This window comes from Castor canadensis, chromosome 7, assembly GCF_047511655.1.
Source record: "Castor canadensis chromosome 7, mCasCan1.hap1v2, whole genome shotgun sequence".
NCBI lineage: Eukaryota > Metazoa > Chordata > Mammalia > Rodentia > Castoridae > Castor > Castor canadensis.
Window position 1 is genome coordinate 58,986,617 of NC_133392.1, and position 15,890 is coordinate 59,002,506.

Consider the following 15,890-nt stretch of genomic DNA (forward strand, 5'->3'; position numbering starts at 1 on the left):
CAGCAAGGATGTGGTGAAAAGGGAACTGTTCCACACTGCTGGTGGGAATGCAGGTTAATATGGCCATTATGAAAACAATATGGAGGTTTCCCCAAAAAAAAATTTGGGGGGAAGGAACTGGCTATTTTGTAGTTTTTTTTTTTTTTTTTTTGCTAGGACTGGGGGTTTCAACTCAAGAGCTTCTTGCTTGTAAAGCAGGTACTCTACCACTTGAGCCACATCTCCTGTTCTGGTTATTTCTGAGATGGGGTCTTGAAAATTATTTTTCTGGGCTAGCTCTGAACCAAAAATCCTTCCAATCTTAGCTTGCCAAGTAGACAGTATTGCAGGCATGAGTCACCAGTGCTCAACTCTCAAAATACTTTTTAAAACTACCACGTGATCCAGCCATCTAACTCCTGGGCATAAATCAAAGGAAATGAAATCAGTATGTCAAAGAGACATCTGCACTCCCAAATTAATTACAGCACTATTCACAATGGCCAAGAAATACAAACAACCTAACTGTCCAACTGCTGATGAATGGATAAAGAAAATGTGGTGCATAAACACAAGGGAATAGTATTCATCTGTACAAAAAGAATGAAGTCCTGTCATTTGTGGCAATATGGACGGAACTAGAGATCATAATGTTAAGTGAAATAAGAGAAGCACAGAAAGACAAGTACTAAATGACCTCACTCATGTGGAATATAAAAAAAACTGATCTCATAGACACTGAGAATGGTGGTTACCAGAACTGGAGACAGAAGGAAAGATAGGGAAAAGCTGATCCATGGGTGCTAAGTTGCAACTAGATAGGATTAAGAAGGTCTAGTGTACTGCTGCACAGTACAGTGACTATAGACAGCAAGTGTGTATGGAGTATCTTGCAAAGCTAGAAAAAAGGATTTTGAATGTTTCACCATAAAATGATAAATGTTTGAGTAGGTATGTTTATCCTGATTACACAATGTATGCAGAATTTCACACGGTACACTAATATGTAACTTTTTTGTATTCTTATTAATCAGTTTAAAAAATAAAATTTGTAGCTCAGTGGTATAGCCCTTGCCTAGCATAAGGCCCTGGGATTAATCCCCACTATTGCAAATTAATAAACACACTTAATTTTTAAAATTTCACTTTGAGCTGAGCATGGAAGCTCATGCCTATAATCCCAGCTACTTAGGAGATAGAGAGTGGGAGGACTGCAGTTCTAAGTCAGCCAAAGCAAAAAGTCAGTGGGACCCCCATCTCCACCAATAAGCAGGTATGGTGGACACAACTGTAATCCTAGCTATAAGGGAAATGTAAGTAGGAAGCTTCACAGTCCAAACTGATTCTGGGCAGCAGATTTGAGACCCTATCTAAAAAATAACTAAAACAAACTGGGGGGACAGGCGTGCATGCTCAAGTGGTAGGGCACTACCAAGTAGCTAGAACAAGGCCCTGAGTTCAAGCCCCAGTACTACAATAGGAGAAGGGGACCAGGAACTAGAGAAAAGGTTAGATCAAAAAGAATTAACCTAGAAGGTAACACCCACGCACAGGAAATCAATGTGAGTCAATGCCCTGTATAGCTATCCTTATCTCAACCAGCAAAACCCCTTGTTCCTTCCTATTATGGCTTATACTCTCTCTACAACAAAATTAGAGATAAGGGCAAAATAGTTTCTGCTGGGTATTGAGGGGGGGAGCGGGAGGGGGTGGAGTGGGTGGTAAGGGAGGGGGTGGGGGCAGGGGGGAGAAATGAACCAAGCCTTGTATGCACATATGACTAATAAAAGAAAAATGAAAAAAAAAAAAAAAAAAAAATTTACCATCTCAAGTGAAAAGATAATGTGCATGCTTAACTACTTCTAATTTTTAAAAGGAGTTAAATGCACTTAACAAAATAGTAAATAAATATTGTAAAAATACGAATATTTATACATGTACAAATATGCAATCCATGAATTCTCAAATACTCAGATCTCCGAAAAGTAAATCTGAACTCAGACCTCTAGAGCAAACACTGGATATTACTTTTAAATTTAAAATAACGCTCTAAAATAAAGACCATGTCAAACATTTAAAGTGACTATGACATCACTAAAATGATTCACTGTAATAAACTGACTCTCTCCCCCACCATGGAGATCAAATCCAGGGCCTCAAAGCAATCAATTCTAAACGTTGAGCTACATCCCTAGCCCTGAATCATTTCTTGAATGAATTTTGAAAGTGGCTTGAAATTTGGAACAAACTTGGAAATAAGATTTATCCAATCCTCCGTTGGAATTATGTTACAGCCTATTAATTGTCTATACTGCACAGTAGTGTTGAATTCATTTTTTTTTTCAACTTCATGTAAAATGGCAATACAGGCTGAAAGGTGGCAATGTAACTTGTGTTTTAAAAGACAAAATTCGAACAACTAAAATAAAGAGTACCAAAAAGCTAATTAAAGTTTTGAGTGATGAAAGCCTAAGTTATTGTACCAATAAAACACAGTAATTTTCTATTTCCCAGTTAAGCTAAAAGTTTCCTAAATAATTTCAGAAAATCTTGACATCAGCGCCGGGAAAAGAACAACTTGCCCAAGGTGTGTGAAACAAAAGTACAATCCCCACCACCAACAAGAAAAGAAAAAAAAAAAAAAACTTTAGAGAGATTCCAAGATGGCGGCTAGAGGGAGGAAGCAGAAAGTGAGCCTCCTAAAGTAAAATCTTGGAGAGACGCTGGAGATACACCTTACAGGAAAAACCACGGAGAAGAGGCAAAACTTTTATTCCTCCACACCTCCAGCCTGCGCATAGCATCTCCACTTCACGTTAAATGGAGAAACCAGGAGGGCTCCCACGCCGCTGCCAGATGTCAGCACCCAGACGGCTTAGGAAGACACACACCACAAGTTTTTTTCCCCTTTAATGAGACAATGACAGAATTACTTCTGAGACACCATCTCCAGAATTGGAGGCTAAAGAACGAGCACCAAAATTATTAAGACTGAAACTTTATTGCATTTGAACTTGGAGATTTTTTTTTATTTTGTATATTTTTATTTTATCTTTTTCATTTATTTATTTTTTATTTTTATTTTTTATTTTCAATCCTCTCTGTCTCTCTAACGCCTGTTCAGCTTACTGTTGATTAGTACACTATCTCTTCGGGTTTATGTCTTTGAAACTTTTTTTTGTTGTTTGTTTTGCTTTTTTCTACTTGTTTGTTTTCCCTTTTTCTTTAACTTCTTTGCTTTCCATCTCCTCTCACGCTTCCATTCTAAATAACACCATTGTTATTATTACAAGCTAGAAAATACTTAATTGCACACAGTACAGGGACAATAACATGAAGGGCAATGACGGGAAGACAGAAAAAACGGGAAACCAGTTTCTCCACAGAAAAAAATTAGTACAGGAACCAGAGGGAAATGAAGAAAACAGATACTCAGATCCAGACTCCAAAAAAATGAAGATAAACTATGCCAAAGAACACAATGAAGCCCACAAGAACAATCTAAAAGAAGAAATACTACAGGTAATAAATGAGAATTTTATAGAGATGATACTGGATATGGTCAACCAAAATGTACAGGACACACAAGAAATTCCAAGACAACAAAAACAGAGAATTTGAAAACGCACAAGAAGAAATAAAAGAAACCATAGAAGCACTGTATAAACACCAAAGTGAAACAAAGAACACGATTAATAAAGAGATAAATGAATTCAGGTCAAAAACAGACAACATTAAAGAGGAAACCAGCCAGGATATGGAAAACCTCAGAAAAAAGAATGAAACAGAACTGCAAAACAAAGCAGAAGGCCAATCCAGCAGAATAGAACAAACAGAAGACAGAATCCCAGAACTTGAAGATGAAATGGTAATTAAAGGAAAAACTGAAGAACTATTAGTTAAACAACTCAAGACCTGTGAAAAGAAAATGCAAGAACTCACCTACGCCATCAAAAGACCAAACCTGAGAATCATGGGCATCGAAGAAGGAGAAGAGGTGCAAGCAAAGGGAATGCGTAATATATTCAACAAAATAGTAACAGAAAATTCCGCAAATCTAGAGAAAACTATTCCCATACAGATACAAGAGGCCTCCAGAACACCAAACAGACCAGATTAAAATAGAACTACCCCACAGCATATCATCATTAAAACAAGTACAGAAACTAGAGAAAGAATATTGAAGGCTGTAAGAGAGAATAAACAAATAACAAACAAAGGTAAACCCATCAAAATCACAGCAGACTTCTCAACAGAAACATTAAAAGCAGGAAGAGCTTGGGGTGAGATCTTCCGGGCACTGAATGAAAATAACTTCAACCCAGGATACTCTACCCAGCAAAACTATCATTCAAAATAGATGGAGCAATAAAAGTCTTCCATGATAAGCAGAAACTAAAACAATATGTGACCACAAAGCCACCACTACAAAAGATTCTTCAAGGGATTCTGCACACAGAAAGTGAAACCCAACATAACCATGAAAGGGCAGGCAGCACCAAACTACAGGAAAAGAAAAAGCAAGAAAGTAGAGAGTAACCTTAACTTAGGTACACACAATCAAACCTTCAAACAACTAAGACAACTAAATGACAGGAATCACCACATACATACCTATCAGTACTAACACTGAATGTTAATGGACTTAATTCCCTCATCAAAAGACACCGTTTGACAAAATGGATTAAAAAGGAAGATCCAACAATTTGTTGCTTACAGGAGACCCATCTCACTGACAGAAATAAGCATAGGCTTAGGATGAAAGGCTAGAAGATTTACCAAGCCAATGGCCCCCGAAAACAGGCAGGAGTAGCAATACTTATCTCTGACAAAGTAGACTTCAAACCTACATTGATCAAATGAGATAAAGAAGGACATTCCATACTAATAAAAGGGGAAACAGACCAAAAGGAAATAACAATTATCAACCTATATGCACCCAATGTCAATGCACCCAATTTCATCAAACATATCCCGAAGAACCTAAAAGCATGTATTAACTCCAACACAGTGATTGTGGGAGACTTTAAAACCACATTATCATCAATAGATAGGTCATCCAAACAAAAAATCAATGAAGAAATCCTAGATCTAAAATATACAATAGATCAAATGGACCTACTTGATATGTCTACAGAACATTTCATCCAACTTCTACACAATATACATTCTTCTCAGCAACCCACGGATCCTTCCCCAAAATAGATCATATCCTAGGGCACAAAGCAAGCCTCAGCATATATAAGAAAATAGGAATTATACCATCCATTCTATCTGATCACAATGCAATAAAACAAGAACTCAACAACAAAAGTAAAGACAGAAAACATGCAAACATCTGGAAACTGAATAACTCATTGCTTAATGAACAATGGGTCATTGATGAAATAAAAGAGGAACTTAAAAAGTTCTTGGAAGTCAATGAAAATGAAAACACAACCTACAGGAACCTATGGGACACAGCAAAGGCACTTCTGAGAGGAAAGTTTATAGCCATGAGTGCATATATTAAAAAGACTGAAAGATCCCAAATCAATGACCTAATGATACATCTCAAACTCCTAGAAAAACAAGAGCAAGCAAATCCCAAAACAAACAGAAAGAGAGAAATATAAGAGAAAAATAAAAATAAATAAAAGAGAGAAATAAAAATAAGAGCTGAAATCAATGAAATAGAGACCAAAAACACCATACAAAGAATTAATGAAACAAAAAGTTGGTTCTTTGAAAAAATAAACAAGATCGACAGACCCCTGGCAAACCTGACTAAAATTAAGAGAGAAAAAACCCAAATTAGTAGAATCAGGAATGCAAAAGGGGAGATCACAACAAACACCATGGATGTCCAGGAAATCAACAGAGACTACTTTGAGAACCTATATCAAATAAATTTGAAAATCTTAAAGAAATGGACAGATTTCTAGATACATATGATCATCCAAAACTGAACCAAGAGGATATTAATCACCTGAGTAGATCTGTAACACAAAATGAAATTGAAGCAGCAATCAAGAGTCTCCCCAAAAAGAAAAGTCCAGGACCTGATGGATTCTCTTTAAAGAAGAACTGATACCAACCCTCCTTAAACTGTTCCACAAAATAGAAAGAGAAGAAAAACTGCCTAACACATTTTATGAAGCCAGTATTACACTTATCCCAAAACCAGGCAAAGACACCTCCAAAATGGAAACTATAGGCCAATCTCCTTAATGAACATTGATGAAAAATCCTCAACAAAATAATGGCAAACCGAATTCAACAGCACATCAAAAAGATCATTCACCACGACCAAGTAGGTTTCATCCCAGGAATGCAGGGGTAGTTCAACATACGAAAATCAATAAATGTAATAAACCACATTAACAGAAGCAAAGGCAAAAACCACTTGATCATCTCAATAGATGCAGAAAAAGCCTGTGATAAGATCCAACACCATTTCTTGATAAAAGGTCTAAGAAAACTAGGATTAGAAGGAAAGTACCTCAACATTATAAAAGCTATATATGACAAACCTACAGCCAGCATTATACTTAACGGAGAAAAACTGAAACCATTCCCTCTAAATTCAGGAACCAGACAAGGATGCCCACTATCTCCACTCCTATTCAACACAGTACTGGAATTCCTAGCCAGAGCAATTAGGCAAGAAGAAGGAATAAAAGGAATACAAATAAGTAAAGAAATTGTCAAAATATCCCTATTTGCAAATGACATGATCCTATACCTTAAAGACCCAAAAAACTCTACTCAAAAGCTCCTAGACACCATCAATAACTATAGCAAGGTAGCAGGATATAAAATCAACATAAAAAAATCATTAGCATTTCTATACACTAATAATGAACAAACTGAGAAAGAATATATGAAAAACAATTCCATTTACAATAGCCTCAAAAAAATCAAATACCTAGGTGTAAACCTAACAAAGGATGTGAACGACCTCTACAAGGAAAACTATAAACTTCTGAAGAAAGAGACTGAGGAAGACTATAGAAAGTAGAGATATCTCCCATGCTCATGTATTGGTAGAATCAACATAGTAAAAATGTCTATACTCCCAAAAGTAATCTACATGTTTAATGCAATTCCCATCAAAATTCCAATGACATTCATTAAAGAGATTGAAAAATCTACCGTTAAATTTATATGGAAACACAGGAAGCCACGAATAGCCAAGGCAATACTCAGTCAAAAGAACAATGCAGGAGGTATCATGATACCTGACTTCAAACTATATTACAAAGCAGTAGCAATAAAAACAGCATGGTACTGGCACAGAAACAGACATGAAGACCAGTGGAACAGAATAGAGGACCCAGATATGAAGCCACTAAACTATAACCAACTTGTCTTTGACAAAGGAGCTAAAAATACACAATGGAGAAATAGCAGCCTCTTCAACAAAAACTGCTGGGAAAACTGGTTAGCAGTCTGCAAAAAACTGAAACTAGATCCATGTATATCACCCTATACCAAGATTAACTCAAAATGGATCACGGATCTTAATATCAGACCACAAACTCTAAAGTTGATACAGGAAAGAGTAGGAAATACTCTGGAATTAGTAGGTATAGGTAAGAACTTTCTCAACGAAACCCCAGCAGCACAGCAACTAAGAGATAGCATAGATAAATGGGACCTCATAAAACTAAAAAGCTTCTGTTCATCAAAAGAAATGGTCTCTAAACTGAAGAGAACACCCACAGAGTGGGAGAAAATATTTGCCAGCTACACATCAGACAAAGGACTGATAACCAGAATACATAGGGAACTTAAAAAACTAAATTCTCCCAAAACTAATGAACCAATAAAGAAATGGGCAAGTGAACTAAACAGAACTTTCTCAAAAGAAGAAATTCAAATGGCCAAAAAACACATGAAAAAATGCTCACCATCTCTAGCAATAAAGGAAATGCAAATTAAAACCACGCTAAGATTCCACCTCACCCCTGTTAGAATAGCCATCATCAGCAACACCACCAATGACAGGTGTTGGCGAGGATTCGGGGGAAAAAGGAACCCTCTTACACTGTTGGTGGGAAAGTAAACTAGTACAACCACTCTGGAAAAAAATTTGGAGGCTAATTAAAAAGCTAGACATTGATCTATCATTTGATCCAGCAATACCACTCTTGGGGATATACCCAAAAGACTGTGACACAGGTTACTCCAGAGGCACCTGCACACCCCTGTTTATTGCAGCACTATTCACAATAGCCAAGTTATGGAAACAGCCAAGATGCCCCACCCCTGACGAATGGATTAAGAAAATGTGGTATTTATACACAATGGAATTTTATACAGCCATGAAGAACAACAAAATGTTATCATTTGCTGGTAAATGTATGGAATTGGAGAACATCATTCTGAGTGAGGTTAGCCTGGCCCAAAAGACCAAAAATCGTATGTTCTCCCTCATATGTAGACATTAGATCAAGGGCAAACACAACAATGGGATTGGACTTTGATCACATGATAAAAGCGAGAGCACACAAGGGAGGGGTGAGGATAGGTAAGACACCTAAAAAACTAGCTAGCATTTGTTGCCCTCAATGCAGAAAAACTAAAGCAGATACTTTAAAGCAACTGAGGCCAACAGGAAAAGGGGACCAGGAGCTAGAGAAAAGGTTAGATCAAGAAGAATTAACCTAGAAGGTAATACACATGCACAGAAAATCAATGCCAGTCAACTCCCTGTATAGCTATCCTTATCTCAACTAGAAAAAACCCTTGGTCCTTCCTATTATTGCTTATACTTTCTCTTCAGCAAAATTAGAGATAAGGGCAAAATAGTTTCTGCTGGGTAGCGAGGGGGTTGGGGGAAGAGGGAGGGGGCGGGGAGGGGATAAGGGGGAAGAAATAACCCAAACATTATATGCACATATGAATAAAAAAACCAAACAAAACAAAAAAAAACTTTAATAGCAACTTTTAAAAAATTTAGACTGATAAGTGATCTTGTCTTACTATTAGGAAATACACAGGGTTGGCAGAGTGGCTCCAGTGCTAGGGTGCTTGCCTAGCAAGTGTGAGGACCTAAGTTCAAATCCCAGTACTGCAAAAAAATTACATAAATAACTAGGATAGGAGGGAGATTACTCCCCAGAAATATGTATACACTCATGAGAACTATCACTGTGTACCATCATATTGTAATTTTTACTTCATGCCTGAGAAGAACTTTAAAAAGCTATAATTTTATTGCCAACAATTGTTTTTCTAAAGTTTGTACGGAAAATTATTTATTTCCCTTATGTTAAAAGACAGCAAAATTAAACTTAATGTTTATGTATACAAATAATATTTTACATTTATAACACATCTAGCCAGAAATGCAAATCTAAGAGATCACTGCTACTGAATAATTTCAGTCTTTTCCCCCAAGAAGCAGTGCATTCAAAACAAAAGAGTAAGTAGGAAAAAAATCAACTAGCAAACTAGTATGAGATTAAAACCTAACTTACTTATTATTAATTTCACATTCTTTAATTCTAAATGGTTGTTTAACTTGCACACTGTTTTCTTTTGGTGGTAATCAAGTTTGAACTCAGGGCCTCAAGCTTGCTAGGCAGGCACTCTACCACTTGAGCCACATACTCAGCTCTTTTTTGCTTTATTTATTTTTCAGATAGGGTCTCACATTTTACCCAGAGCCAGCCTCTGACCACAATCCTCCTACCTACACCTCCTGCATAGCTAGGATTACAGCAGTGCATCACCACATCCAGGTTATTTGTTGAGAAGGGCATCTTACAAACTTTTTGCAAGACCTGGCCTAAAGCATTGATCTTTTCTATTTTACTTCCCAAGTACCTGGAATTGCAGGTACGAGCCAATGCACCTAGCAAAAAATGGACTTTGTTCTCAAGAAAGTAAAAGCTTAATGTGAATCTACACTTTTCTGATTATTCTAATGAAATCTATAAACATTAATTTTTTAAAATCTGCTTATAGATAATGTATGTGAAATTTACAAAGCTAGCTTTTATGTCTAAACAACCTAGAAAAGCCCCTGCATTACAAATATGATTTGGTAGTGAAATTTTTAAAAAATCACTGTTAACCCTTTATAAAACATGATATTATCACTGAACAGTTATCATGTGTGTCATAACAAATCAGATCCAACAGATTTTGATAAATTGCGACAGCTTTAACAGCAGAAAAACTTCAATACACTGTTTAGAGTTAATATAGAAGTTTAGTATGCAGAAAAAGACACTTAAATCAAAGGACTCATGCTGGAGTTGTAGTTTAGTGGTAAAGTGCTTGCCCAGCAAACACAAGGCCCTAGGACTTATTTTCAGCACAAAACAAAGAAAAAACCATCACTTACTATTGTGCAACCTTCAAATAAAATTTTCATATAAAAATTCTCTTAGGCTGGAGGAGTGGCTCAAGTGTTAAAAGAATGCCAGCAGTCTAAGACCAGCTCAGGCAAATAGTCTGATAGACCTCCATTTCCAAAATAACCAGAGCAAAATGGACTGGAGATGTGGCTCAACAGTAGAGCACCTACTTTGTGAGCGCAAAGCCCTGAATTCAAACCCATTCCATGAAAAAATAAAAATAAAAAAATAGGACAAATGTGAGGTCACTGTATTTCTAAGGATGTTTTATATAATCTAGTCTATAAGTCATCACTTTGCAAATTACCATTTTCTGAAAGAAATCAAAACTGAAATGATTTTTTTAATTCAACTTACTTAAGTTTAAAGAAAAGAATTTTTTCTCCCAAAACAACATCATCATTAACAGACATTTTAAGCATACTGGAAATTGTTTTTTCATGTAATTTTTATTGCAATAAAAATAATGGGAAGGACTGGTGGAGTGACTCAAATGGTAGACCGCCTGCCTAGCAAGCTTAAGACTCTGAGTTCAAACCCCAGTGCTGCCAAAACAAAAAAATATATATATAATAATGGGAGAAGCAATTTGTTTGGAAGCTGTGTGGAATTTGGTTAAAATACGCTCAATATGTGAATGTGCTGTACATAAGTTTCAGCAGGGAGCTCAATTCAGAAGTAGCTATTCTGAAATATATCAGTTCCTATACTTCATTTTTTTCCTAATAGTATCATTCAATTTCTTAAAACAATCACCAAAAATATCCATGTCAAAAACAAAATACATAAATACAAGTAAACTAAGTGGTACGTGAAATAAATCTAAAATTAGCTGGTTCCCTTGAGTTTTTTATCCCTACAACTATTATTAAGAAAGAACAAAAGTCTAAAGAGGCCAGAAATTGTATACTCTTTAAAAACAAAGTATGAGTTATGGTATTATTTATATATCTAAAGGAATAAGTATTTTTCTTTTTTTTCAGTACTAGGGACTGAATCTAGGGACTTGCACCTGCTAGGCAAGCATTCTACCATTCTATCACTTTTTGTTTGTTTTTCATTTTGCTTTTGAGATAGGGTTGTGCTAATTTTGCCAGGCTGGCCTTGAACTTGGGATCTTCCTGTATCCACTTCCAAAAAAACTAGGATTATAGGTACAAACCATCTTACACAGTGTTTCATTTAAATCTTATTTTTACCTAGATTTGTTTATGCTTGCAGAGTTTTTAATCTTAAAACACTAACTATATCCTACATAAATCTATAAGACTACATTGGTTAGCCTTTTTTGGGGGGGAGGTGGTACTGGGGTTTGAACTCAGGGCCTCCCCTTCACCCTTGCTAGGCAGGTGCTCTATAGCTTGGGCACATTCCAGCCCTATGATGAGGTAATACACTTAAATTCTGAAATAATTCTGTAATTCTATGCAATTGTGGTCACTGCTATGTGAAAAAAGTGAAAGTGTCTACATTCTTTTTACAATAAGCATGTTTAGACTTCCATATTCAATAAAAGAAACCCTTCAAAAAAAGTTAGAGAAAAACATGTAATACTTAATAAATATTTCAATAGCTGAGGTATTTAAGACAGTAGCAGAAGAATCAGTCTATCTCTCTGAGAGGAAATTTATAATAAAGTAGACATTCTGTTTTCTTTACAAACATACTCTATTGATTATGAAGAAAATAGAGTATACAAAAAATAGCCAACCAGTCAAACAGCTCAATTCAAATTAAAATCAAGAACCTATGTAAAGGATTCAAAGGGGAGAAATACTTAGGTGTCAACGCTCACATGCTCATAGCAAGCAAAACGATTTAGATAAACAAACTGATTATAAAAGATGAAGGACCTGTTTGTGGTCACCTTTGTTACCTGGGTACTCTGATACATTCCTCTGATCCTAGTAGGCCAAGTTGTCCATCAGAATCGAGACCCCAAGCATACACCTGGCCTTTGTCATTAAGTGCTAATGTATGAGCGTCTCCACATGATACAGCTACGATATTTTGGGCATCCAGGGCAACAACCTGCTCTACAGAACAGAAGTCAAGAAGAGAAACATTACAGTTTAGTTTTGAACATCCAATTAAAATATATTCAAACTTCATTTTGTATAAAAATATTAAAGAAATGCTTAAACATACACTAAATACAACCAGTTTTTTTTAAGCTAACAAATATGCTCCATACATAATTTTCATTGTGGTAAAATACAGATAATATTATAGGGCATAACTGAACATCTTGGGAAGAAGATAAGGATTCATAAAGATTATTTCAAAAGATGTATTCTATTCAAAACCATTACCAATAAAAGAAATGTCCAGGTTAAAAAAGAATCACTTAAATAACCTAGGCTGTTTGATTTTTAACAGTAAAATTCTTAGTGAAATAAATCTCTACAAGACTTCTTTTTTTTCCCCTTTATGTTTGTTTGAGACAGGGTTTCACAAAGTAGCCCAGACTGGCCTCAACCTTGCAATCCTCCTACATCCAAATTCCACATTCTGGGATTACAGGTCTGGCACAGATTTAAAAAAATATAGCACCTATTGGATGTACTTAATAGAGAACTGAAAGGCAATACAACCACCATAACTGTTGGATTCCAGTTTATGAGCTCCAATTGTAATAACCAACAGTTATAAAATCTCCATATATAGTTAAAATATGCTCAAAAGTTTTAAGTCAAAAACTAATTTTACAACATTGAATCTTCAAGACTTCAGCCATTGATAAACCAGTAAGGAAACTGAAGGTGTTTCTTTAGTCTCCATAGTTTCCTTAAGATGGACAATGCTTGTCAGTGCTTCACTAGTACAATTTTTGAAAAGATGTCATTTAAAATTAAACTTTTTTTAAGATGGTGCCAGAAGCACCTGTAATCCTAGCTACTTGGGAGGCTGAGATTGGGAGGATCATGGTTCAAGGCCAGGCAAATAGTTTGAGAGACTCCATCTCTAAAATGACCTGAGCAAAATGGACCAGAGATGTAGCTCAAGTAGTAGAGTGCCTGCTTTGAAAAGGCTAAGCTCTGAGTTCAACCCCAGTCCCACTAAAAATTAATTAATCTGAAATAACTTTTTTTGTTGTTGTTGTTTAGTAGGAATACCACAATTGCTGGACACTGGTGGCTCACGCCTATAATCCTAGCTACTTGGGAGGCTAAAATCAGAGGATCATTGTTTGAGGCCAGCCCAGGCAAATAGTTTGAGAGACTCCATCTCCAAATTAATCACAGCAAAATGAACTAGAGGTGTGGCTCAAGTGGTACAGCGCCTGGTCTGCAAAAGAATGCTACAATCACAATCTTCAATAAACTACACCTCATATTGAAAATGATTAAAATTGGATCAGAGTTTGTTGGTACATCTGAGCTTAATTTGCAAAGGCAGCTATTCAATAATGAAACAGACATCAAAAAGGTTGACATTCCTACATATACAGCAATTCAAACTTTGTCTGGATTACTATCTTGCATTTTTGGAGTGAGAAGATAGCCCTAGGTAACCTCTAGGAATTTGTACAACTCCAATGATGTATTAAGTAATTACCACAAGTTGATAACTCTTAAAAGCTCAATAGTATACTGAAGTTCATTACACTACTCTTTCATTTGTGTATATTTTGTATGTGTTTTTATAAAACGTACATTGTAAAAAAGAAAAGAAAGAAAAAAAGGCTGACAACAGTGGCTCAAACCTGTAATCCTAGCTACTCAAGAGGTGGAGATCAGTTGGATCATGGGTTCCAGGCCAGCTGGGGTAAAAAGTTTACAAGACTCCAACTCAAACAATGGCTAGGCATGGGCACCTGTCATTCCAGCTATACAGGAGAAGCTACAAGGGAACAGTCCAGGTCGGCCAGGACATAAAGAAACCCTATCTTAAAGACAACCAACACAAAAAGGGCTGGAGATGTGGCACAAGACCCTGAGTTCAACCCCTTGTACCAAAAAAGGTCTCCCACAACAAAGAAAAAGAACTGAGAAGAATCATTTCTTACACAAAACGGTCTTATAAATCTTAACTATCAAGAACATAACTAAAACATAAAAGATCTGTTATCGTTCACAGTGCCCCCAAAATAAGCCAATGACTTTCCAGAACAATCTTCAAAGGAAGTATCAAAAGAGGACAGGACAAAGAAAGAAGTGATTAAGACTAGCTGGTTAACCAATAACAAATTAAGAATACTTAAATTAGAAAGCAATAGCTATGAAATCAAAGGATCAAAATCAAGAAACAATCATTTATATCAAACACTAATACTACTATATAGTTCTTGTGCTCCAGGCACTAGACATACAAAAATAAATAAGACAGCACTCTAGTCCTCAAGGACTTTAGTTTTTGTGGAAAGACAGGTGAGGTAAAAATTGTGATTAACACAAAGGTAAAGATATATAAAAGACATCATGAAAATGAAATAATTACTTAAGTCTTGAAAGACAGTTAGGAAAAATTCTGGAAGATAGTGATACTTAAGCTAATCATCAGCTCAGGAATGAAGAAGAGACTCCATGTGCCCATTGAAGAAAATCCAATGGTTATAGCAAAGCAAACTAAAACAAAGTCAAAAGACAGATGAGAAAAATGGGATAAACATAACATATCTCAAAGGACTTCACAGGGAAAAATTATCAACAATTCAGATGAAAAATGGGTAAAAGATATGAACCATATAGAAAAAAAGAAACAGTAGCAAAGGTGCTCAAGTTTATTAATGAAAGAAATTCAAATCCAAACTACATTGAGAATAAAAAATTTGTTTATTGGGTTCAGAATGTAGCTCAGTGGTAAAGTGATTGCCTAGCATGCACAGGGCCCTGGGTTTGATCCCCAGAACTACACACACACACACACACAACAGACACAGCTGATAAAGGACTACTACACAAAATATACAAAGACCTCTTGAACTCAGCAGTAAGAGTACAATACAATCCAATTACAAAACAGCAAACGCCCTGAACACATACTGTACCAAGGAAGAAGGACAGAAGGCAATTGGGATACAAATGGACGTTCAACATCATATGCCATCTGGGAACCACAAATTAAAACAATGAGATTCCACTACATACCTAACAGAATGGTCAAAATCTGTAACACTGACAATACCAAATGCAGGAAAGGATGTGAAGCAAAATGAGCTTTCCTTCTTTGGTGATGGGAAGACAAAATGGTACGGCAACTTTGGAACAGTTTGGCAATATCTCACAAAACTAAACACATGGTCCAAAAATCCAGCAATTGCATCCCTTGTATTTACTCAAAACCCCTGAAAACTTATTTCCACCCAAAAATCCACACAAGGATGTTTGTAGCAGCTTCATTCAAAATTGCCAGAACACACTATTCACAATAGCCAAGTTATGGAAACAGCCAAGATGTCCCACCACTGACGAATGGATTAAGAAAATGTGGTATCTATACACAATGGAATTTTATGCAGCCATGAAGAAGAACAAAATGTTATCATTCGCTGGTAAATGGATGGAATTGGAGGACATCATTCTGAGTGAGGTTAGCCTGGCTCAAAAAACCAAAAATCGT

At 36.1% G+C, this 15,890-nt stretch overlaps 1 protein-coding gene across 9 annotated transcripts in view; it reads right to left on the bottom strand.

Annotated features, from left to right (window-relative positions):
• The window catches only part of Herc4 (HECT and RLD domain containing E3 ubiquitin protein ligase 4), a 123,470-nt gene that overhangs the window by 81,570 nt on the left and 26,010 nt on the right, over positions 1 to 15,890 (bottom strand). For all 9 annotated transcript variants that reach the window (XR_012449726.1, XR_012449727.1, XM_074078988.1 and 6 more), the window contains one exon: positions 12,205 to 12,364. Coding sequence is in view for 7 of the 9 variants with exons in the window: in XM_074078988.1 (XP_073935089.1) it covers positions 12,205 to 12,364 (160 nt within the window). In the remaining 2 variants the exon portion in view is untranslated. The remainder of the gene's footprint in view (positions 1 to 12,204; positions 12,365 to 15,890) is intronic.